This window comes from Cavia porcellus, unplaced genomic scaffold (assembly GCF_034190915.1).
Source record: "Cavia porcellus strain 051 isolate PalLab524CR breed Dunkin Hartley unplaced genomic scaffold, mCavPor4.1 scaffold_1, whole genome shotgun sequence".
In the NCBI taxonomy this organism is placed as follows: domain Eukaryota; kingdom Metazoa; phylum Chordata; class Mammalia; order Rodentia; family Caviidae; genus Cavia; species Cavia porcellus.
Window position 1 is genome coordinate 221,361,947 of NW_026947484.1, and position 25,430 is coordinate 221,387,376.

The following is a 25,430-nucleotide window of genomic DNA, read 5'->3' on the forward strand; positions in this document are numbered from 1 at the left end:
TGTAGAACTAAGAGATTTCTTCTTAAAGCATAGGGCAGTGCCTAATCATCAAAACTGACCCATCCTAACTGGCTTTCCTTTCCCATAGGAAGGTCTGTTAAATAGAGCATGTTTTAACAACTGAAACATTTATCTTTTTATGTTTTTCTGCTTTTTATTTCTTCTGGTTTTCTGTTTTGGCACCAGACATTATAAAATAGTATGTGTGAACTATCCTTTATTAAGGAGTATGTGTATAATTCACTTAGTACGTATAAGGAAAAAGTGAGAAAAACAGTTAAAAATTATCACTGTTTCAAATGAGCGAAGTTTGACACAAATTCAGATTAAACTCAAAGATTTGAAGATTTTAATGTGGTTTGACTCAAAAGCATGGTGAATGTTCAAATTAAAAGCAGTTCATTTCAGTAAAAGTCACATTGCCATTAATTTCCTTTTCTTTAGACACAAATCCCTTTGTTCTTGCTGCTTTCTTAAGCAGTTCTCGAAATCCACTTTCATGGGTATCTTTAGTTGCATTGTCATTGCTAGTCGGCATTATGAAATGATCCAAAATACTTGCTATTTGTGGTCATTTTGACTTTGAGAAAGAGCAAAAATTACATGGTATCAGGTCTGGTGATAAGGTGAATTGAGGACATACTGTAAGGAAAGAAGACCAGTAGAACTTCTTCAGAGAGTTGCAAGAACAATGGGATAAGTGTGTTGGTAGCGAATATCAATATTTTGAGGGAGATTAATGGCAATATGGCTTTCACTATAATATTTTTTGAAAATACGGAGATTCGTCACATATTTTGATCACCCCTTGTATGTCATTTATTAAAATATCTCCCTGTGCTATGTTTTATTAACTTTAATTTTTAAAATAGCCACTCAGTAATATTATTTGCATTTTATTTATGTAAAACTTAAATTAAGTGAAGCAGAAATATTTGCCTAACATCCCACAACTATTTATTTGTTTGGGTTTTTTTTTTTGGTTTTGGTACCGGGGATCGAACTCATGACCTTGTGCTTGCCAGACAAATGCTTAAGCCACTGAGCTAAATCCCTAGCCCTGATCCCACAACTATTAAGTGATGGAATATGTATCCGAATTCAGATGCGACTCCAAAATTCATGATCTTCCTACTTTACCACACTGTGTATTTGACATGTATGAAAAACTTTCCAAATGAATTAAATGTGTTGTTTTATAATTAATTTAATGTGGTAATGTGTTAATGAGTATCCACAGCAGAACATTAAATCCTTGAGATTTAGAGCAATATCAGTTGATGACTGATTTTTTTTGTTTGTTTGTTTCTAGTTCTTATACTTGAGCATCCATTCTTGAGATCTGAGATGATGTAAATTTTTTTATAAATCTAGGCTATTTGTTAGGCTAGTGTAAGACTGTATTGTCTGGCCCAATGCGATGGTTTTATGAACAGTATAATATTAAAAAGTTTTCATTTCATAGTTTGTAGGCTGTATTCATTTTTGTTTGATTTCTTTCCGTATTTTTCACATAGCTATTTAGGGGAATAAAAGCCTGACTATAATTCGTTTTAAAAGTTTAAAAGTAAACTGTGGCTTAGTATAAAATAGTGGGGCTTTGAAAGGAGATATGTCAATGTAAGTTTGGTTCTCTCCTGATCCTATATGATATTACTTAATTTCTCTGAGATTTTCTCCATTGCTGATCTGTAAATATTCTGAGACTAAATCCTAACTGAAATGTTTATTTTCTTAGCTTGCAATACCTAGTTAGTAACTAATATTCTGTGTGTTCATCATACACATATTAAATACGTCATGCTTTACAAACTCAGTATGAAATTTAGTGTGTAAAACAGTAATGACTTGCTGGATTTTTCCAGGGAAGATAGACAGTGCAGAAGTGATTATACCAAACTATAACTGAAAAATAAGAAAATTATTTTGTTCTTGAGCACAAAATAGGGGGAACCAAATCTAGTATAAGTGTTCAAGGGAGGCTATCACTTGGAGGAAGTGATACTTAACATTGGCATCCAAAGGACAAGCAAAAATCAGGACAGGTAAACTGGCTGTTTGTAGAATGAGTTGAGGGGGAGGGGTGAGACGGTATTAGCTGCAAAGGTTTTAGTTTGGCACATTTGAGAAGTGAGAAATCTGAGTGGTAGTGAGAGGGACAGGACTGTTTTTGCACGTAGCTAGATACTTAACCAATCACATATGATATTTTATAAAGACCTTGTAGAATATATTAGAGAGTTTGAGCTTTATACAGAGTGAAGAGAAGAAGAGTTCAGTTGTGATGGGGTTTGCCTTTGGTTCACATTAGCTGCAGTGTGGAAGATGGATTAAAGAAGAGCAGAATTAGAGTCAGGAAACTGTTAGAGAGCTAGAACTGTTATGGTCACCTGGGAAACTCGGAAGGCTGCCTTGTTTAGGGAGAAATTTAGAATGTAGAATCTACAGAAACTTGTTCTTGATTAGATGGGGGGGACTTGAAAGAAAGGGCAAGTCAGAGATAACTTCCACATTTCATTTGTTCTTTAAACAGCTACACAGGTTTAGAAAGTGGTGGGTTTACTTTTGATTTTTGGTTTTGGTACCGGGGATTGAACTCACAACCTTGCCCTTGCCAGGTAGGTGCTTACGCTGCTGAGCTAAACCCATGGCCCTTGAATTTATTTTCTAAGAAGATTGCTCATAGATGATTGGGAGGCAACAGCTTGTGGCAGTGACGGCACACAAAGCTGTTGGTAGAGAAGAGATCATCCAAGGGGTTGGGCAGAGTGAGAAGAGGAACTAAAATGGAGCACTGAGGAATGGCAATATTTCAAAGATTGGTATAAGGATAGAAATCTGGAAAGAAACAGATAAACACTACTATAATAGTAGAAGGAAAAGCTCGAGAGTTGAACCAGAAGAGAGCATTCGCAGGGGAAGGGTTGTTCAGTACTTCTAATTCACAAGAGGCTAAAGAGTACCTGTAGGATTGAGAGAGAGAGAGAGAGAGAGAGAGAGAGAGAGAGAGAGAGAGAGAGAGAGAGAGTGCTGCAGAGCATGTTTGCATTTGCAATGTTTCCAAGAGGAAGAACCAATGAAAGGGAAATAGAGATACTCAAATCTGAAGAAATGATAGACACTGGATTCTGAAACAGTGTTGGAGACAGTCTGTAGTGTTTCATTTGTTGTTACTGAGAAAGAAAGTGGCACAGATTTATAAGTTGGTTTTTCAGTTTGGTGATGGGTATTTAAAGGAATGCTCATATGGTAGCTTTAAATATAAGACAGGATTATCTGCTTAAGAGCGGACCAGACATTTAAAAAAAGCAGAGCTGGGGATACGGATTATGGGGTGCAGCACATACCTAGCATGCATGAGTCCCTAGCACCCTGAACAAAGAATAAAATCAGAAAAGGAGGAAGAGAAGACACAGGGAGGAAAAAGCAGAGTTTTGCTGTATAATATTTATTATGGAGAACAAACTTAGCAGACAGTGGTGGAATTGAGAAAAGCTAAGGATTTGGGTGAGTTGTTATTTTGGTTTCAGTTCTCTAGGAGATCAAATAGCAAATATAAAAAATTCTAGTGCTCATTCCTTTGGGCAGACCAGTATTTCCATCTGGTAACATTTTCCTTCTGCTTTGAAGACTTTTAGTGAATATTATATTAGCCGCTCGTAATGATTTCTTCAAGTTTTGTACATCAGAAAAGTGTTTTTGCCCACTAGCATTGTTTCTGATGAGATTGCCTATTGTCTTTGATCCTGCTCATTAGTACATTTAAAATTTTATTGATACATATTAGATATACATAATGATAATATTCATCATAGGGAGTTTGTACCCATACATGATTTATTTTGCTTTTTTGTCCCATTCCCCTCCCCTACGCTCAACACCTCTTCTCCTCTTTGTTTATAAAAGCTTTGTTTCTGTTTTTTCCATTATCTTTTTTTCTTGTCATTTCCTTCCTTTGTTCCTCTGTACTTATTATTTATTTTTATTTATTTTTGGTACTGGTGATTGAACTCACGACCTCACACTTGCCAGGCAGATGCTTATGCCACTGAGCTAAATCCCCGGCGCCTGTTCTGTATTCATTGCTGCCTTTTTTCTCTGACTGTTTTTAAAGATTTCTTTTTATCATTAGTTCTAAATAGTTTTTATCATGATATACCTTACTGTAGTTACCACTGCCTACAGTGTCTCTTAGGCTTGGGGTTCGTTGAATTTCTTGTATCTGTGCTTTTATCATATTCATGATAACTTTCAACCATTATTTTTTCTAATACTGTTTTTGTTCATCCTCCTTGTTCTAAGATCTAAATATTCTTCCAAGGCACTGGCAGGGACAATCTTAAGTTTGTTTCTCTTCTCTGAGAAATTACTATCTTTCTTCTCTCATGGCCAGTGTTTCGAAAACCCTTGTTTCATCTGTTTTCTACATCTTTTGAGAAGAGAATAAACCCAGTCTGTGTTACTCATATTTGACTGGCAATGGCAGTAAAATACTTTTATTGTTACCAAGAAATCAAACTGTTACCTACTTTAAAATTCTCACATTTAAATGTTACTATTTGAACTCGATTGAGAAAAAGTGAATCTGATAGTTGATGACTACTTAATAGCAACCATGGAGAGAAACACTGAGCTTTGGATTTGAATATGTAAGAATTTGTGTTTTTTTTTCTTTTTTTGGTGGTGCGGGGATTGAACTCAGAACCTTGTGCAAGCAAGGCAAGAACTGTACCATTGAGTCTTATCTCCTGCTCTAAGAGCAACTGGACTTGAAGAGATTTTTGTTTACCTTATTTTTATTAAAGTATAATTTACATATAGTGAAATTTATTGTGTTTAAATTTACATTTGAAGTTTTGAAGTCTTGAAATGTCAAAACAAATATTCTTTATAAGTTACTCAGTTGAGTATAGAGGATATATTGGAACATACTGTGTTATAAACATAGTTCCTAAGTTATTATAGGTTAGTGGAAATAAGAATTTACTATTTTTCCTTAGTACTGGGACATTGTTTTTGTTTTGTTTTAAAGTATAGCATCTTTAAAATTATCCCAAATAGCTTCTATTTAATTTCTCTAAATTTCTTTCCTCTTTGATCTAATTATTTTAGGAAAGAAACAAACACTCAGGATCTAATTCTGATTTCTAGTCTCATGTTTTCTTTAATTTTGTCATTGTAGAAATGGCATGTAAAAAGTCAGAATCACAGAACTTAACTATTTGTTTTATTGCTAAAATAAGTCAACATGTAGTTTGGAAGTTCTTTAGACCAGATATAACATGGATAAAGTTTTTTATAAGTCCTTCTTGAAGAGATTCCACTTTTTTTTTTTTTTTTTTTGTCTTTTTCCTTTTTATAGGTACCAGGGATCGAACTCACGACTGCCTGCTTGCAAGGCAGGCGCTTATGCTGCTGAGCTAAATCCCCAGCCCCAGATTCCACTTTTATCTCATGACAAATTTAAGCTTTAAAAAACTTTTTAAAAGTTTAAAGGTTAAAAATGAAAGCTTTAAAAAGTTTTTATTCAAAGAATGTCATTAAAAGAATACTTGAAGTTTTGATTTAATAGCTAATGAAGGAAGCAGATTTGGATTGAAATTGTTATATATCTGCTCTTTACCAAATTGGTCTTTTTTTTTAACTATTGTTCTTAAATCTTTTGTTCTCATTCTTTTGTGATATTTTATGCTATTTATATTTGGCTTTCACTGCACGATTTGATTGGATAGATCTGTGTTCCACATGAATATTCTAAGACTGGCTGAAAAGATAGGGAAAATCTTTTTTCATTGTTACTCTAAGTGTATTTCAGTAGCAATAGTTAATTTAGAGTAAGAGTTTTCTTAGAAACAATTTACATTGTCCTAAAACATACTTTATTGTTATAGATTACATATTCTTAATCTCATAAGTGTTTTAAGAATGTAAAATCAGTAAGTTTAATTCTGATTCCATGTTTTCCAGATGAAGGTAATGAAACAGAAGTGCAGCCACAGCAAAACAGCCAGTTAATGTGGAAACAGGGTCGACAGCTACTGCGACAGTAAGTGTCCTGAAGTCAAATTCAAAAATAGTTGAAAGGAACCTAAGTAGTTTTATGAAATCACTTTTATTTTGTATTTTCAACTCAATGAAATAAGTGCATCTTTTATTATACTATATGTGGAGAAGCTTAATTGAATTCCTATTTATTTTTCATATTAAGCACTCTTGCCCATGATAGTATTTGTATAGATGAAAGAATTTTATACCCTTGTTTGTCTCATTGCATCATCTGTACAAATATATAGACCAATTAGTATTTATATATAGTTACTTGGTGTTTTTTTCCCCACTTCTTAATTTTAAATAAAAGAACATCTTGAATTATCCAAAGTTTTCAAATATCACCTAATGTACTTTCATCTATAATATGTGTATGTCTGAGACTATATATAGAAAAAAAAGCTTGGTTTGGGGTCTAATGTCAAGTGATAGACTAAAACCCACTCATCTGCTGAGCACCTGGTGCTTGCGTACTACTTCAAAATTATTATTCAAGTGTATGTCAAAGTAAAAGGAAATTTGCTACCTGTTTTGGTCTTTTGGGATTGGTTATGAAACGTAAGGTTTTCAGAGTAAATAAATCAGTCATTCCTATTAAAAGAACATTATAACATCTTTTCATATTTGTTTTTTATCTAGAAAAAGCTAACAAAAATGAGCCTTTTATATTCACATGGATCTCTACTGTTGCACTCACTTTGGTCTTAAATATGATTTAAGCATTTCCTTTTGTTTTTGGTACTGGGGTTAGAACTTGACTGCAACTTGGGTTGCAGGCACTCATGCTGCTGAGCTAAATCCCTGGCTCTAGTGTTTCCTTTTCTAAATAAATACGTGTTCTTAAAAATTGCCTTTTTGTGGCGCATGCCTGTAATCCCAACACTAAGGAAGAGGCAGGAAGATCACTGTGAGTTCAAGGTCATCCTGGGCTACACAGTGAGTTCAAGCGAGGTCCTGAACTGCATAGTGAGATCCTGTCTCAAAAAGGCCAAAAAATGTTACCTTTTTATGAGAAGTGATTTCAGTCTAGCTAAGAGATGTGCTTTTTTTTTTTTTTTTTTTTGGTACCAGGGATCAAACTCAAGACTTTGCGTTTGCCAAGCAGGCACTTATGCCACTGAGCCAATCCCCTGGCCCCCTAAGCGATGTTTTTATTTAATCATTCATTCATTCATTCAAAGAGATATTTTTAAAAACTTTAGAAGATTCATTAATCTACTTGTCAATGCAAAGAATGACAGAGTACCTATTTAGTAAAATTGACTAATCTGTGGCAAAAACTGTTTTGAAACAAATACTTGGTAGTGTGGTTTTGTTGCCAGAGTAACATGCATATAACATATTTGTTCAAAATAGGGAAACATGACAGTTCAGCAGTTCCTGAGAACAACTGATTAAATTTAGGAAAACTGGAGATTTGTTATTTCAATTTTTAATCAATACTTGATGGGACTGAAAGATGAGCATCTTAATTTGATAAAATACACTTCGTCCATTTGGTGATATATCTTTATAAGCTATCTTTCAGCTTTAATAACTGTTAAAACCAAATCATGAAATAAACTGAACATAACCTATTTTCTTTCATCCGGAAGACTTACGCCTATCTATAAGTTAATGCCTGGCATTTTTCTATCATGTTTATTACTAATATGTCTCTTTTGTCACGGTCCTGCCACTATCACTTTGATATTTTTTTAGTAAGCTTTGGTGTTGATAAGTATTTGGGTGCTTTTTAAATGCCAGATGCATCTGTTTACTGAAACAAAAACTGAGGTTAAAAGAATTAAACGTACGCTGTGTGTGGTGGTGCGTGCCTATAATCCCAGCTACAAGTGGGATTATTTAGTGAGATACTGTCTTAAATAAAAAGGGCTTGGGATGTAGCTTGCTGCAGAGCCCCTGCAGTCAATTCCCAGTACCATATAAAGAAAGAAAGGAGAGAGCGAGGGAAGGTAGTCACACAGCAAGTAAGTGGCAGAAATGGGTTTAATACCAACATGTCTCGGCCCAAAGTTTATACTCTTTTCTTTTTCTGCTGCTGCTTCTCCACACATAAACTCATGTATGTACATGCACACCCACATCCCACAATTTAATTTGATCTATTTTTATTTTAGACTTGTCTCAGCATAGAAATTTTCCTTTTACAGAAGTGACCTGGGGAAATACTATTTCTTGTATGTCATGAGGGAAGCCATATATACTAGAAACGTTCTTTTTAGATCTCACACACTTGACCTATAACTTTATATTAGAAATGTAAAAAAAAATTGGAATTGCTATTATAAAATAGTCATTCAGTAGAATTTAGGAATGAGCTTACTAGATCCTGCCTAAAGGAAACAATGTGCCTTGTACTATGTTAAGGAACAGTTTCTTCTTAGGGTAAACGTAATGAATAGTGTATTGTATAGTTCTTTGATTTTTCTCAGTGACTGTAGAGGCTGGTACTGCAAGAGACAGCTCCGTTTGCAGCTGGAAGATTATTAACAAGTCTTACTAGCATAATACTGTACTGTTTAGTCTTATGTAGACAGTAAATCTAAAGAAATACTTTTATTTACATACTAGTAAATTTTAGAATATTAATTCCTGTATGACTGAATTGTAAGGATCTTCTTCACATAGGTATCTCCAGGAGGTTGGTTACACGGATACTATTCTAGATGTGAAATCTAAAAGAGTCCGCGCTTTGTTGGGTTTTTCAAGTGATGTCACTGACAGGGAAGATGACAAAAATCAGGACTCAGTTATAAATGGCATAGAGGCTGAAGTTAAAGAGACAGCAATGATTGGGTAAGTATTTTGTACACAAAGTGTTTTAGCTATAGCTTTAATTCTTACTACTTTTGGTTTTGGGAGGTGTTGTTACATTTTTAGATAATGATACAGAAATAATTATAATTAAGCTTAATAATAAAACATTTAGAGTTTGCCTTACAAAGTAACATAAGATTTGATATTACCATTTATGATTGTTTTAATTCAAGAATATAATTTTTATGTAGGATAGCTTTGGCTTGATATTTATGTTTAATATGAATTTTAATATCTTGATGCCTGATCAGCTATTGAAACCTGATGAAAGGTCGTCTTTTGAAATTCAGTACAAATGTAGAGGAATGAAATTTTGTTATTATTGGCAACCAAGAAATTATAAAAATGTCACCACGTGCTTTACACATGAACTTTTTTTTTTTTGTACTCGAGATTGAAATTAGGGTCTTGACACTGTGCTACAAGCCCAACTATTTTTATTTTATAACAACTTTCACCAGTTACCCGGGTAGGCTCAAATTTGGGATTTTTCTCCCTCGGTCTTGCAGGGTACTGAGATTATAGATGTTCGGCACCATTCCTGGTTTAGAAGTAAACCTTTTTTTTAGCCAGTTTTATTTATATAATAATGCTGTAATTCGTATTTCCTTTGGTATAAAATATGTATCTGTGTTAATACATTGTAATTGATAGACTAATTGAAAATTTCAATAGCCATTTTAAGTATCTTACTGTTCTGTTGGATCGTATGCTATATAGTTATATATGATTCTTCTTAAATGAATAGTTCAATACAGATTCTTATTTATTGGAAAAATTGCCATATTATTAATTGAATAAAAACCCAATGATTTTGTGAAAGTCTAAATCCAATATTATTTAATTTTAAACTGTGTTTTAGGCTGAAAGAATAGTTTTAATTGACCTTTCTAAATATTCTACTGAGAATATGGTTCCTCTTACTTAAGACATGCACTGAAATTATAGGACAGGTAAAGGATCATGCTATAGGAATTTTATAAACTAATGTTGTTGGAGCCTTCTTGCAGTATTCATTAATAATTAAGAATGCATTAACTTGTATCTAAATAAAAGCAGTCTTTCTTTTCATAGACATAGATTATGTGGGCATTATTCCTGTCTGTACTTTTGTCTTCTGAGTTAAGTCATTAAGTTAACCTACATAATCTATATCTTTTGAGGACCTGTATAATTTTTTCTTTTTAATAAATATGTTTAAGAAACCTTCAGTAGTGACTGTAAGAAGAAAATAGCCCATTCTCTTGTGTATAGTTTGGTGCTGGTCAGTGTTTTGAAACTGAAAAGTGTATTCTGGATGTGTACAATTTCTCTAGGGATGGAGAATGAAAGAAAAAAAACAAAAGCAGCTCCCAGCAGATTCAAAATGTAATATTTATCTTTTTAAAATGTTGTCTGTAATTATGGCTATATTTTTTCAAGAAAATACCTTCTTATCTAAAATATATCCTAATATGCGAAAGCGAAATTGTATTCTTACCATTAGGAAATGGTTTACTAAATTTATTTTGAGGGAATGTGTTCAAGTCTTAAATTTGAAAATTCAGTCATTTCTAAAAGATGAGTGTTTTATTCATCAGTAGGCAAAGTCTTATATTACTATCTGATATATTGTTTTTACTAGCATACTAGTAAGCTTTGCATACATTTGCCCTTTTTACTTCTTTAGCTGTTTAACAAGAAGTACAAGATTGTATTAGAGAAAAATGGCATCTTTATTAATTGCTTTTATAGTTGTGCAAAAATGGAAAAATTGAAACAAGTAATAAAATATTTGTCTTTTTTATATTTTTAAAAAGAAATACATTAAGGTTGATGTATAAGGATCAAAATAATACTGAGTGAAGAGGGGAACTTGTTTAGATTACCAATAATATGTATAATATAAAAGAGTATTTCCTGTATTAATTTTTGAGTTTATCTACAGAAGTCTAATAAATGAGAATCAGTGAAAACCATAAGTTAATTTGGGCATTGTATTGCTATACAAAGAGAAACTTTCTCATAAGTTAATTTTATGTTGAAGTTAAAAAAGGTGAACTAAATATGATGTACGTGTTTTAAACCAGAAAACCCGAGTTAACAGATTCTGCCTCTGTGCTGGATAATTTCAAATTCCTTGAAAATGCAGCTACAGATTTCAGCGATGAAGATGAAGATGATGATGTTGAGGGAAGAGAGAAAAGTGTCACTGATACTTCAACAGTAAGTTAGATAACTCAAATAATATATTTTTAGATACTGTAATGCATACTTTAAAAATAACCCATGTCCTCCAGTCTAACACCTTCACTTTTCCCCCATACTCTTGAAATTGGAAAATTTTTTTAGTATTGATCTCAGATTCAAGGATAGTAGTTTTTTCTTTTAAAAAATTTCACTTTGTAAAATTCGTTAAACAAGGGGCTGGGAATTTAGCTCAGCAGCATAAGCGCCTGCCTTGCAAGCAGGCAGTCGTGAGTTCGGTCTCTGGTACCAATAAAAAGGAAAAAGCCAAAAAAAAAAATTCATTAAACAAGACATATCTGTAGAGTAGGTACATGATAAATACATTGTGTTGTGACAATGCCGTGTTCATGGGCGCTGCAAGATAATAGAATTGTGCCTGATGGCAACTCACATAAACTCTGATTGGTCCTTGTCTGAAAGGATGTCTTTGACAGCCAAGTTCTAGCCTTTCAGAACTTTTCTATTCGATTTCTTCAAATTTTTGAAGTATTTTTTTCAGTCTTTTTAACAGTTTCCTAAAATGAGTGTTGTCACTAAATTACTGTTTCTTTTCTTCACATCCCCGTTTTCTTCTCTTCGTCTTCCTCCTCTCCCTCTATCTCTTTACCTTTGTTTCCGCTTTCCCCCTTCTTTTTACTTGTTTTTCCTCCCTCTCCTTTTTTAAAGGATTGGGACGTGCTTTGTTTCAAAACATACTTAGATTTCCTGCTTCGTATTTATTTGAGAATAGGAAGAAGAGAAAAGTAACATCAGACTGACTACCACTACCACTACCACTAATCGTACTTCTTCATGCGTCAGCCTTAATTTTTCAATTCTAAAATGAGTATTTTAATAAATATGTACCTGTTTTATCACAAAGGGTTTATGAGGAGAAGAAGAGATATTGCATAAGAAAATTACATGTTCAATATAAAGTGCTTTCCAAGAGTAACTTCTCTGTTACTTTTATGCTCTTTGCTTCCTGGGCTCCGGAAGAGACTCTCAAATTATTACTGGCAGTTTCCTGTTTCCCTGGGCCACTATTCTCCATCCTGCCATGGTTACTATTTGAACTTCGGATAGTCACTCAAAAATTTTCTTTTCTAAATAAGTAGTATTAACATATGTCTTAATTTATTGTATAAAAGGCCTGTATTTCTATAGTACTTTTTCTTTGTTACAGTTATGTGAAAATTATATAACTCCTAATGGTTTCTATAGAATGATTATTTTTATCAAAATACTTTGTTGAAGGCTCAGTGCTAAATAGCTCTAATTATGATCAAGTTTGTTAGGAATATGTCAATTAAAATGTTTCAAAAATTCTTATCTGATTACTGAAACTATTTTGAATGACCTGATTAGAAATTTCTATCAATAACCTAATCATTTGATTTCTAACTCCCAAGCATTTGATTTCTTTTTAAGTAATCAGATTCATAAATATTCTGTCCTCCATTTAGCGCAGATGATAGCAATTCGATAGCCACCACAGAGAAGGAACATCTGATGTGGACACTGAGTGCATTCAAATTCTACATGCAAAAATATTAGTTTTTAGGAAAAATCCAGATTTTTAAACAAATAACTGGGTTGAAGTTTTGTTAAGTTAAATATTCCATTAATTTTCAGAGTTATAGTCTCGTCCTGTGGATAAATGCCAAGAGGATTTTAAAAATCTAACTCTTAAAAATGAGTCAGCGTTACTTTGAAAATGTATGGTATTTCAGAGAGAATGGCTGAAAATTATCCTACTAAAGTGTTAATAGAACATCCAGGTTCTAAAAATCCTGTTTTATTTTGTTTGTCAAAACATTTCAATAGATTGACTTAAGGAGATACAAGACTCTTGACTTAAGAAACAAAACTCTTAGTAACTGCTGACTGTGTTTATGGTGCCATGTCTTCAAAGCCACGTGTTTTCTCCTTTCGATTTGCCCTCCTTGAATTCATTCCTTGAGTTACATTCTGGATTCTTTTTCACCTCTACATTTTCTCCACAGTTAACCTCTTTACATTTTGCTTTACCATCATTATCTATTCTTATTGGTTCAGTATAACAACCAAAAAGAGTATATACATGGAGAAAAAAGCGATCATTTTCAAACTGGGTAAAAGATAACTTCACAGCAATATTAGTTGAAGAACATTCAAGAACTTTAGGAGAAAAATTAACAGAATTAGCAATCATTACGGTTATGTTAGTCACAGTACAAAAAATGTACACACCTCCAGTCTCTGCACAGGCCCTGAGTTCAGTCCTCAACACTCCCCCCGCCACACACACACAAAATTCTTGATAGGCTGTGGTTTGCAGAGACAAAGGTACTGCTTTTCTTCATTTTGTGTAACGTTACCAAAAACCAAAGGTTCTGTCTGAGTTACTTTTGTGTCTTAATAACATATTTAGTAAGAACTAATGTCAGAAATCCTTTCAGGCCTTTGCTCCCAGCAGCCCTGGCACTAGTCTGGCCACAGCTCCCTTCTCCCAGCGTCTGCGTCCTGTCATGCGCCATCATTTACGTATGTGCGTGCCCATCAGAGGCTCTGAGCAGGCGGCCATTGGCTGACGCAGTGGCAGCACGTTGGACCTGAAAACTCCCAAGTGGAGGTGCAGAGGCCTTTCCCCTGACAGTGCCAGGCGAGTTACAGCTAATCCAAAAGTAAATGAGGAGCTTGGAAAAAGATGGCCAACTCTAGATTGACGTATTTACAGAAAATTGGAAAAGGTGAAGCTTCCTACAGCTTTATTAGAGGACTTTTTAAAGAATGCAGGGTTCTAGCTGTGAGCTTCAGTCTTGGAGCAAAAACAAGGGACATTGCCAAAGCAAACAAAAAGTGAAGCACAAATGGAGAACTGGTCAAAAGACGTAACCCATGTTAATATTGAACTATGAGGAGAAATAAAAGTATACAGGTAAGTGCACAGCTAGCCATGCATTTTGAGGGAAGCTTGATTCAGAAACCCAGTGATTGAGTTAATGAAGTCACAAATGAAGACACTGAACTGCCTGTGCAGAGATCAAGGCGTTTTCAGGTCATCTTTCCTAATCCTGATGATGAGACATCTGAAAAGTGCAATATGGAATATAGAAACAATGATGTACATTATGAATATCTGCTTCCTTACCAAGTTACTTCAGCTCTAAATAAACAGCATTTCTTCTAAAAGAATTGGATATACTCAGAAAAAGCAAGAGAAGGCTTTAAGAAAAACTGACCAGAAAAAATAAAGAACAGAAAAAATTAAAGCATAAGCTGGAACTCCAAGAAAAAGCAATGGAGAGTAAAATTGCTGAAAAGACAGCAGCTCTAGTTGGAGAAGTATATTTTGCACAGAGGGAATGTGATGAAGCTCTTATGTCTAGACTGCAGTCAGCCATCAAGAAGAGAGATGAAGCAGTTGCATGAGCCAAGCATATGGAAATGTCTCTAAAAATGCTAAAAATTTAACCCTGAACACAGTGATGTGACATTACAAGAATTACTGAACAGAATAAATAATGCAGACTCAGGGATAGCTATTCAGAACAATGCAGCTATAATTATGGGTAAAATCTACAAAGACCAAAGAGTGTAAAAAGAGGGTAACTGCAGAAGAAATGGATGCTATGATAGAATGGGATGTTGCTTTGTCTCCAAGCTAGGCATGGTAATACAAGTCTGTATTCTCAACACTTGGGAGGCCAGTTCAAGGCTAGGCTGGGCTACATTACTTTTCATTTGAAGTATGCTGTATTTATTTATGGTTTGAAGAAAAGGTGAACATAATGAACTTACTGTGAATGTCAGCAAGGACACTAAAATGCTAGGAAGAAAATTACAGAAATGTCAAAACTGCAGATGTAGTATGTTTAAATAGAAAATTCACTGAAGAAACATTTAAGCTGTGCAGTAAAAGTTCACTGAACTTGAAGGTAGATTAGTAGATATTTAACCTGAAGAAGAGAAAGAAAATTAAAAAGTGCATTTGTAAGCAGTCTATAGGATAATATCAAACTGGATAACAGCTTACTCCCTAGAGTTCCTGAAGGTGAGAAACAAAGAGACAGAATATAGCCTCCCATATATGGAATTAAAATAAAAATGAATCTAAGATCTAAACATTAAAACAAATATTAAACCTTCTGGAAGATAAAATAAGTTAAATATAGGTATAGGAAGATATAGGTATAGGAAAGGGTTTTCTGAACAGAATCTAAGTTGCTCAAGAAATAGCAAAAATCAACAAATAGTATTATATCAGACTAAAAATCTTCTGAATAGTAAAAGCATCAATTAATAGAGTGAAGAGACATCACAGAATGAGAAAAAAATTTTGCCAACTACCCCTAGGCAGAGGATTAATTTCTAGAATATACAAAGAACTAATAAAAAATAGCCTAGAGAAATAGACATTTCAGAGAGAAAGAAATACAAATGGTCAACAGATACATAAAATGTTCAACATTTCTGGCCGTTAAAGAATTGCAAATTAAAACAAGTCTTCTAAGAGCTCATCTTAGTCCAAAAAGAATGGACATCAAATAATAACAATTGATGATGAGGCTGTGGTGAAAAAGGAACCCTCCCATATTGTTGGTAGGAGATCAGCCATCATGGAAATTTCTCAAAGAACTGAAATTAGAAATTCCTATGACTCAGCTATTCTCCAAAGAACTTAGAAGAATATGCAACAGTGATCTTGTATTCCAGTGTTTATAGCAGCACCAATGTAAGCAACCTGCATACCCATCACCAAATAATTGGATAAACAAAATGTGTTATCTATATAATGGAATACCACTTGACTACGAAGAATGACAAATTGGAGATATTTGTAGGAAAATAGATGCACCTGGAAAATAAAATATTGAGTGAGATAAACCGGACACACAACCTTTTTTAGAATGTCTTTTTAGACCTTTAACTTGAGATTTCAGATATTTTTGGATTTTTCTCTCCCTTCTTTGTCAGGCAAGAAAATAAGGACTGTGCCATCTACAAAGTGTTAGTGATAGCCCCTCTAAATTATATCTGGCGCCCTTTAGCTCAGGGAGAAGGAGGGATAAAACTTCCAAGATAAATAAATATATTGACAATTTTTTTAAAAAATCAGTTACATATCTCAGGACCTTGTGCTTGCTAGACAAGTGCCATGTCACTGAGGTGTGACCCCCTGAGCCCCAGAGATATTTTTATACTTTAATGTAGCTGCTCGGGGAAAATTGGAAGAAATTTTTATGTTTATTTGGTTTTGTTTTATTTTTTCAGGCTGATATATTTTGTGACTACATACTAAACAATACCCACTCAGTATATCCAGTTTCTGTTCACTATCTGCCACACTTGCCTTTTTAAAAGAATTGCTAGATGTTAGACCAGGAACTAATGTAGAAATGGAAGTATTTCCTGATTTTAGTGAAATATTCCAATTAGTTAACCCAGTTATTCTAACACCATTAAATGCCCTTTGCTGCCTGTCTTAGTATATGTATCGGGACAGTTAAGATGAGTTTCATCTGTGGTGCAGACTTTGTTCTATTAGTAGTGGCTTCCTGGAGTACTATGTTGAAAAGAATATCTGAGACTGTGTGTTTTGTTTTGTCTGTTGTTTGACACAGGGTCTTGCTGTGTAGTTAGGTTGACATTGAAGTGACTAGTCCAAGCTGGCCTCTGAGTGTTCTTCCTGCCTTAGTCTCCTGAGTGCTGAGACTAAGGACATGTGCTAGCACTTCTGGGTATATGTCATCTAGATGAAAAGTGCTGTGGTTGAAAAAGTGATAACCAGATAAGAGAAAGAAAACGGGGTCATACTAGTCAGGCAATTGTTGTCTCTTAACATTTTGGACTCTGATCTTGTATCATTGATCTATTTCTTAAAGCTTTACAATTTTAAATCATTCAAAAAAGTTCTAGGATGAACTTTGATCTGGTGATGCTATTTCTATTACATAAAGTGAGTAAAGTCTGAAGAAGTTGAAATATTGGTACATTTTACGGAAATAAGCTACAAACCATGATCCTAATTTCTTTGGAATAATGTTGATTGAGGAGGCCAAAAAATATGTAATTCATAAATAGCATTGGCATGTTGGTCTCAAAAATGACTATATGCCTTAGGTTTTCAGTTTTAACACTAACTGCATTAATAATAACATTTCTAAAAATAGCATGTCTGTAACCCTAGCACTGGGGAGGCAGGAGGATGGTTGCAGGTTCGAGACCAGCCTGGGTTACAAAGTGAGCTCGAGGCCAGGCTGAACCACATAGTGAGACCCTGTCTCAGAAAGACCAAAACAAAACAATCCCCCCAAACCAAATAACATTTCTAAAAATGTAAAAACGAGTCATAATAGCTATTGTATTTGTTGTTAAATCTAAGTTTTTTAGCAAATCAAATGAATATATAAAGAGTAGTTAGAGAAAACAATTCAGGGTTAGGGCAGTAGAAATAATAATGGGAACCTTACAAAGTGTCTTGTTAAGGCACTTAAAGCAGATGATTTCGAGTCTGTTGTTTTGTGATTTTAGATTTTGTGAGAGTGATATCATGTTAAAAGTCATCATGATTATATTCTGGAAAAAATGTTACAGTATCTTATTACCTGTATCCTCTTTGATACATATTAGAAAGCCTCCAGACAGCACAGATTGTATTCAGGAAACATAAGATTTGGTTCTTGTGATAATTGTGTCAAGTTTCTTATCTATCTATAATTTAAATACATGTCTTGTATTCCAATGATTTCAGTATATATTTCTTTATTTATAACAAATCAGATCTAGGTGTTGTGGAATACACTATAATCCCAGCATTTGGGAGGCCGAGACAGGAGATTCACCTCAAATTCGAGGCCAGCCTGGGCTACAGAGTGATTTCAAGGCCAGTTTGAACTACATAGCAAGATCTTGTCTCAACATTCTGCCTTCCCCCAAAAGAAGAAAAAGCCAAAACAACAGCAATAAAAAATAAGCCATCATAACATCAGACAAAGTTTAACTTACTGCTTTAAAATGTGTAATATATGTCTTTTAAAAATAATATTTGTGTTTTTCACTGAGTTAGGAAATACATTTAATTTGCTACAACAAAGATATATGTACTTCTGAAGAAAATTCTAGAATTATTTTTTGCATTTAATGGTAAATGTATTTTGTTTCTTTTTCAGTAGAATCCATATTTTTTTTTTCTTTCTTTTTAAGACAACATCTTACCGTGTAGTTTAGACTGCCTGGAACTTACTGTGTAGCCCAGGCTGGCCTCAAAGTCATAATGATCTCCAGTCTCAGCCTTCTGCGTGCTGGGATACTATGTGTGTGCCACCATACCTGGCTCATAATCTCTTTTAATATTTTAATGTAATATGTTTTTTATTAGATTGTTAGGAAAAAGATATTGCCTGATAGCACTGAAGATCGAGCTACAAAAGAGGCCCTAAAGGAATTTGACTTCTTGGTTACATCAGAAGAAGGAGACAGTGAATCTAGAAGTGCAGGCGATGGAACAGATTGGGGTAAGGAAGCCTACTGGATTCATCCAGAAATTTAAAGTAAACAAAAGAAATTAATGTTTTGCCAGAATGGCAGTGTCTTCAAGAACTATACTGAACATACAGTGAGTTTTTACTATGTCACCTTTTTTTTAAGGGTGTGTGTAACTGTTCTTTTACTTTGTTTTGTTTTGGAGACAAGAGTCTGGATATGTTATATAGTTTAGGTTGGTCTTGAACCTGCCTCAGCTTCCTGAGTGCTTGTAATAAGTGTGTCAGGGAAGATTACAGGCATGCACCACCACTTTTTTTTTTTTCAATATGAGCAGTAGATTCTGAAATGAATTTAAAACCAAATTATGTGAGTATTTACTGCTACATAGTTATCTACAGATTAGTTTTTTAGGGAAACTGCATGAAAGTTATAGATAGAAAATTGTATTCATTCTAGTTCACATTTTGATTGTATAGGAATAGTTTTTTTTCCTATCTCACATTGCTATAAATGAGTCTTATATTTTAAATTTCTAATTAGAGTTTAAAATAGATACTTTGGGAAAACTTCTTATAATGCAGATCATTGTAGTTTGGAAATGCATTTGTACTGTTAACATGTTAAGATTGTGATAAATTATTCAAAAAGTGATCAGTTTTATCAGTATATTGTTAATGAATAAGAAAAAGAGAGGGTCTAATATATATATACATATATATATACAAGTAGTTATTGAAAGAATGTTATGTTGCTAATTATTTTTAACATTATTTTATCTCTATAAAAATTTCCACTCAGTCTTTTCAAAAAATGAATCAGTGGATCTAGGCGGGATAGTGCAGGCCTGTAATCCCAGCACTCTTCTGGGAGGCTGAGTCAAGAGCATTGTAAATTTAAGCCTAGCCTGAGCCATTTAGCAACTTAGAGAGATTCTATCTCAAAATCCCAAAATGGGCCAGGGATGTAGCTCAGTGGGTTCAGTCCCCAGTGTTGAGGGTTGATGGAGGAAAGAATCAGTGTTTTCATATTTGAAAATGATATTCTTTTAAGTTAATACTTTGTCTATAAAGATAAAAGTGGCTTTAATTGTGACAAAATTGTTCTGTAGAATTCTTACTTAAATGTGAATACAGTATATAAAGAACATTTTATTTGCTTTCATTTAAGCAGCTATTTTAGTTATCTTAATAATATTCTTAAGAATTAGAACATAAATCATACACAAATTTAAAATACTGATTTAAATTCTATTTTTTATGTATTTCTTCTCTGAAGGAAATATAAAAGAATTCTAAAACCATAGGGAAAAAATAAAATGCATTTTCCTTTTTCTAATGTGTTAAAAATTTTGTTGAAATTTTTCTTCCATACATGCTTGATCATGTAGTAACAGATAAAAAGACTGTCTTGGGTAAGTGCAAGAAAAATGTTGCCTAATATTTATATGTCACCTGAAAAACTGTACAGTGAAAATTATTTTGTAATCACCTCAAGGAAATAGATGTTTCTTTTAAATTTTGAGCAATCTCAATAACACATGTTGGAAGAGGTAGATATGTGTCGACTTTTACTCTTTTGCATTCAACATAGACTTCAGCTGACCTAACTTACTAGAAATCATTATAATGTTAGAGGTATTTGTTAAATTGTGTAATGACTTTTCCTGTTGAGATATTAAGCAAGTCAGTAGTGCAAATTACTGCTCTCTTGCTCATATTGGAAATTCTTATGAGAGGAAGGAGCTGTTTGTACATCTAAATGGAGCTGACTTTTTATTGTCCCTTGAAGTCATTTGAAAATACTTTCTGTTAGGGTTTTCCAACACAGTAGAGAAGCAAAAGAAAGAAAAAGTGACCTTTATTGTGGATGTGGAGAGGAGCACACCACTCATGGGGTTGGGCATTTTTCTCTGCCAGAGACAAACATAACAGGAGGTTCTAATGACCTCTGACCAGAAGCAGGGCTTGGAGCAGGCATTGATGATGCACAAGGAACTAGTTAAAATTCTCTTTGTACACATGGGAAATGAAAGAAAAAGTTATAATCAGGGCTAAAGAGGAAAGAGGAGAAAGTGGTCATCAGGTTAAGTGTTGTTTTTGCTTTGGCCTTCCACCGTGTTAGACCACCACCATAGTGTCCAGTAAGTTATACTAGGGCAAACACCTTTCACTTTTTAAGCCAGTTGGTACATCGATTCACGCCAGATTCATTAAACTAATATTCTGGCACAGGGATAGCATTTACTTGGATAATTTACAACCATATTACACAGATTATTCATCTGCCTTTACTTTTCCCTAATCACTTAGATTTGCTATCAGTATATACACTCACCTCTGAGATTTTACCTTCTGGGACTGTCATGGCACCAGTGTTGCTGTTTTTCCTTTTTGTTGAATATACTGAAAAAAAAAATTGAAATAATTATACTAAAGAATATGAAGAAAAGGGTGGCTATCTAGGTTGGATTGGGTTGGGTTGGTCTTTACAATGGCTGCCTAGAGGCTGACTAGTTTCAAGAGAACAAAATTGGGAAACCAAAGAGAATTAAAGTGCAGTAAGTCACTTGTCTTGTCTTACTCTCTACTAACAATATATATTAAGTTACTTGGGAATTTTAAGCATCAGTACCAGCACTAAAGGAGTAGAATTACTAAGTTCAACTGTACCTTCCTGAACTCTTTTTCTGAGAAATTGATGTCTGCATGGGTTTGTGTTCCCAGTCTTATTTGGGGAACACTTGGGATTGTCTTTTCAGAAGTCCAGTAAGCAGGAAATATGGCCGTACTCTTTTGTTGTGTAACTTCCTTTACTTTAACGTGTGAGTAGTGGTCCAGAGTATAACAGTATTTGAAGTTGTACATTTTAACCTAATCAGCCTTGTGTTAACTGGTGAAAACGTGGGTGACCTTTCATATCTGAGTTGCCATACTCTTTTATGTGTGCTAGATCTTTTATTGAATATGACTGATGGAAGCTGTCAGTTAACTGTAAGTTTCTTTACCAGCAGTTTGGCCTTTTGTGTTTTTAATGATTGTATAATTTGCACTCAAAGCACTGGCCTTTGAACAAATTCATGAAGTATCTGTCTAGTGGAATGAACATTTAAGCCATTGTATTCCCTGCATTTTTTGTTAATTCCACCCTATGAGGAAAGGGTGAGAATACATCAGGAAAAGAGTGGCTCGTTTCTGGCAAATAAATAAGTAAATTTTGCTAACACTAATATTGCTAATGGTTTGAGTCTATTATGATTATGATAAACCCAACTTTTTGCTTCGAAAACATTCCAGATCCAGAAACTACTTTATTTATTGTATTATTAAAACTGGATTGGTGAAAATTAACAGTTTTAATTGTTAAATCCTTCTGGAAAAATAGACAGTGTCTACTGTTGATAGGCTATAATTAGGTATATTAAAATGTTGAGGGTTTGGTCTGATATGGTTTGGTTTTGTGATAGGTCTCAATATATAGTTCTAGCTGGCCTTGAACTTGTGAGCCTGCTGCCTCAGCCTAGCAAGTGCTGGGGTAATTACAGGCATGTGCCACTCTGCCCAGCAGTGTTTTAAAAGTGGTTTTTAATAGTGTTATATTCAGAAGTTTAAAAAAATACGAATTTGTGTACAGGATTAAAACTTAAATTACTTAAAAAATATAGATGTGTGCTTATTCTGATTCATTTCAGTTAATTCTAACATGCATCTAACAAACAATGATCAAGTGTTTCCTATGTGCCAAGTCTTTTATATGAAGATTTCCAATCTTTTGTTGCTCAGAGTTTACTAAAAAATGAGGCAGTAAGCACAAAATATAATAGATGATGTAGCATGTCAAAGGATGATAAATGCCATGGAATATAAAAAGTAGAGAAAGCCCCACTGAAAGGGTAACATTTGAGCAAAAGACTTAAGTTGGTGAGAGAATTTGCCATATGGTTTTGGAAGGCAGAAGTATTCAGGAAGAGGGAAATCAAAGCAAATGCCCTAATGTAGTGACAGCCTTGGCTTGCTTAAGGAAGTCAAGAAGGCCAGAGTGGCTGGAGCAGAATGATTTTAGGGGAATTGTAATAGGAAATGGCTGGATTTTTTTAGGGACATGTTTATCCCTGAGGAACTAGGGAGACGTATAGAGAGTCTGAGCAGAAGGCTGACGTGATCTCACGTTAGTGCAATACTCTGGCTGCTAGGCTGAGGATAGACTTCCCAGAGAACAGTTGACAACAGACTTGTGGGTGGGAGGGACAGTAGTTGCTGCAGTAGATCTAACAAGAGATCATCGTAGTCAGAGAAGTCATTCATGTAATGAGAAATCAGATTCTTGATGAGTTTTGAACATAAAGTGTTCCTAAAATATTTGATGTGGAAGGACACAGAAAGGGTTTTGTGCTAAGCAAATGTAGGTATGGGATCAGTATTAAATGTAGATGGAAGGTTAGATGAGGACGAGCAATTTGGTATTTGGTTTTGCATGTTTAGTTTGGAGATATCTACAGTATTAGACTTCTCAGTGGACATGCAGACTGTAGAGTTGGATATTCAAATGTTATATTCAAACCAGTTTCTGAACTGACATGTTTATAGCATTATATAGTATATTAATTATTTTATAGTAATATAAAATATATAAATTTTTCTGAAATGATGATTATTGAATTTCCTTATTGTCTTGGTTACTTTTTTCTCATTGCTGAGACAAAATACATGATGCCCACAATGAAGGAAGGAAAGATACATTTAGCTCACAGTTTGTGGAGGTTTAAGTTCATAATCATCTGGCTCCAAGGCAAGGTGGCATGGCAGGGAGCAACAGTTCATGACCACAAAAACAGCAAAAGCAACAAAAGCAAAGAGGGGAGGAGCATGAAAAGAGAAATGGGGAGAGAAACAGAGAGAGAAAGAGAGCAAACACAAGCCTCTTTTTCTCCCTTATGTTTTATGCAGGCTACCCACCCCATATAATTATAGTGCTCAGACCCATAAGCCCAGCATTTGGACCCTGAATCAATCACAAATTCTAGAAGCTCACCCCATGACGGCATGAGCTTTGAGGCACATCTAGACACAAACCTTAACACTTATAAACTAACATGTCATTTAAATTGTTTTAAATTTTAATAGAAAGTTAAGATTTACAAAATGCTATTTATAAAACAAAATAACAGTGACCATTTATGGATGAACACACAAAAGTATAAAACACTTTAAATGAAAAGATTATTGTAACTATTTTGTATAATCTCTTGTCACCCATAAATTAATATGGAGAGTTTTTATGAGTTTTACTGGTAGAATTTAGAAAATGAGAGATTCTTTAAAAGTGTTTGGGGATGGATGTGGTGGTGCAAATTTGTAATCTCAGCACTCAGGAGGCTGAAGTGGAGGGTCACTGAATTCAAGCCAGTCTGGGCTACAAAGTGAGTTCAAAACCATCCTGAACTGCATAGCAAAACCCTGTCTCAAAAAGACAAAGGAAAAAAAATATTTTTAGGCTTAATTTATTCACAGTCATTGAAATTATTTCTAGGTTGTTGTATCTCTTTCAAGGGAAATGTATTAATTAGAAATGTGATCTTTTTTCTTAGTTTTATTTTTATGTTATTTATATATCTGAGAATTCTTTTTTTTCTTAGCTGTTACTTTGTTCATTTATGTATCTGATAAATAATGCCATTTATTTTTAGCTAGTGGTATGTGAAGAAAATCATTGTATCTTTCAGATGTGTTAGTGTAATTGATATTTCATTGAAAAAGGCTATTTTCATTTGTTTTACTCTGTTTAGAAAAGGAAGACCAGTGCCTCATGCCTGAAGCCTGGAATGTGGACCAGGGAGTAATTACCAAACTCAAGGAACAATACAAAAAGGAGAGAAAGGGGAAAAAGGGGGTGAAGAGTAAGTGGAAAACATTGTATCTGTAAATCATAAATCTCACCTATTTTACATCTCTCAATTGTTTTTCAATGTTTTCCTAAAACTACTTACTCTTTTTCATTTCTGTTCCTTATTTTTTTTCCATTTCACCTGCTCTCAGGGGTTGAAATTAAATGGCATATATATTCCAATAACATATTTAAAGCTTTATGAAGGTGTTGGGCTATGTATTCAAACATACTGCTAAGTTCATTTTAAAAAGCATATATCCTTAATTACAATGATTATATCTAGTGGCAATTTATAAATCTTATCTAGTGTGACCCCCTTTTGACAATCCACAAAATTACCGCTTGTAGTTTTAGATCTTGGAGACAAAGTTAATTTCTACCCCTGAATATTCTATATGTTTACAACACAGTTCATTTGCTCTTACCAGTATATGCTATACAGGGCACACTATGGAGTATATAAAAGTTTTGGCCAATGTATCTTACAGCAGTACTACCAATTACCTTTTTTCAATAAAATGTGCTATATATTGAAAAAGCCAAAACAACATTTCTAGCCCTGTGAATCATATACCTCATTACAAATGAAAAGTTTTAGATTTAGTTAAGCACATAAAATGGAAATACAAAACTTTCAAAACATCCTCAAAAACATTCTTACTCATTTTTAGGAGTGTAAATCTAAACTACCTCCTCATATCTCCACCATCATTAACAATATAAACATGGACCTTTTATAGCAATAGGGATATCATGCTTTGAAATATGAAAGTAGTGTAAAGCAAGATTATAATCTAAATTTAGGGAGAAATGAATTTACAAATTATAAAAGACATGCTCCCCTCCCCTTTTCTTTTTGGTGTTTTGGAAGCTTATCAAAGATTCCTGTTAGAGCATTCTTTTATAACTTGGCAGTTCTTAAAACATTAACATTTTTATTTAAAATATCTTAGAATTTATAAATGTTCGGCTTGATTTAGTAAAATGTCAATGTCCATTAA

General features: G+C 33.9%; 1 protein-coding gene and 1 pseudogene across 2 annotated transcripts in view; both read left to right on the forward strand.

Moving 5' to 3' along the window:
- The window catches only part of Strn (striatin), a 119,935-nt gene that overhangs the window by 60,466 nt on the left and 34,039 nt on the right, over positions 1 to 25,430 (forward strand). For both annotated transcript variants that reach the window (XM_013156038.3, XM_003473027.5), the window contains exons 4-8: positions 5,968 to 6,046; positions 8,680 to 8,847; positions 10,938 to 11,073; positions 18,440 to 18,575; positions 24,329 to 24,439. In XM_013156038.3, coding sequence (XP_013011492.1) covers positions 5,968 to 6,046; positions 8,680 to 8,847; positions 10,938 to 11,073; positions 18,440 to 18,575; positions 24,329 to 24,439 — 630 coding nt within the window. The remainder of the gene's footprint in view (positions 1 to 5,967; positions 6,047 to 8,679; positions 8,848 to 10,937; positions 11,074 to 18,439; positions 18,576 to 24,328; positions 24,440 to 25,430) is intronic.
- LOC134471341 (mirror-image polydactyly gene 1 protein-like) lies at positions 11,080 to 18,428 on the forward strand (annotated as a pseudogene).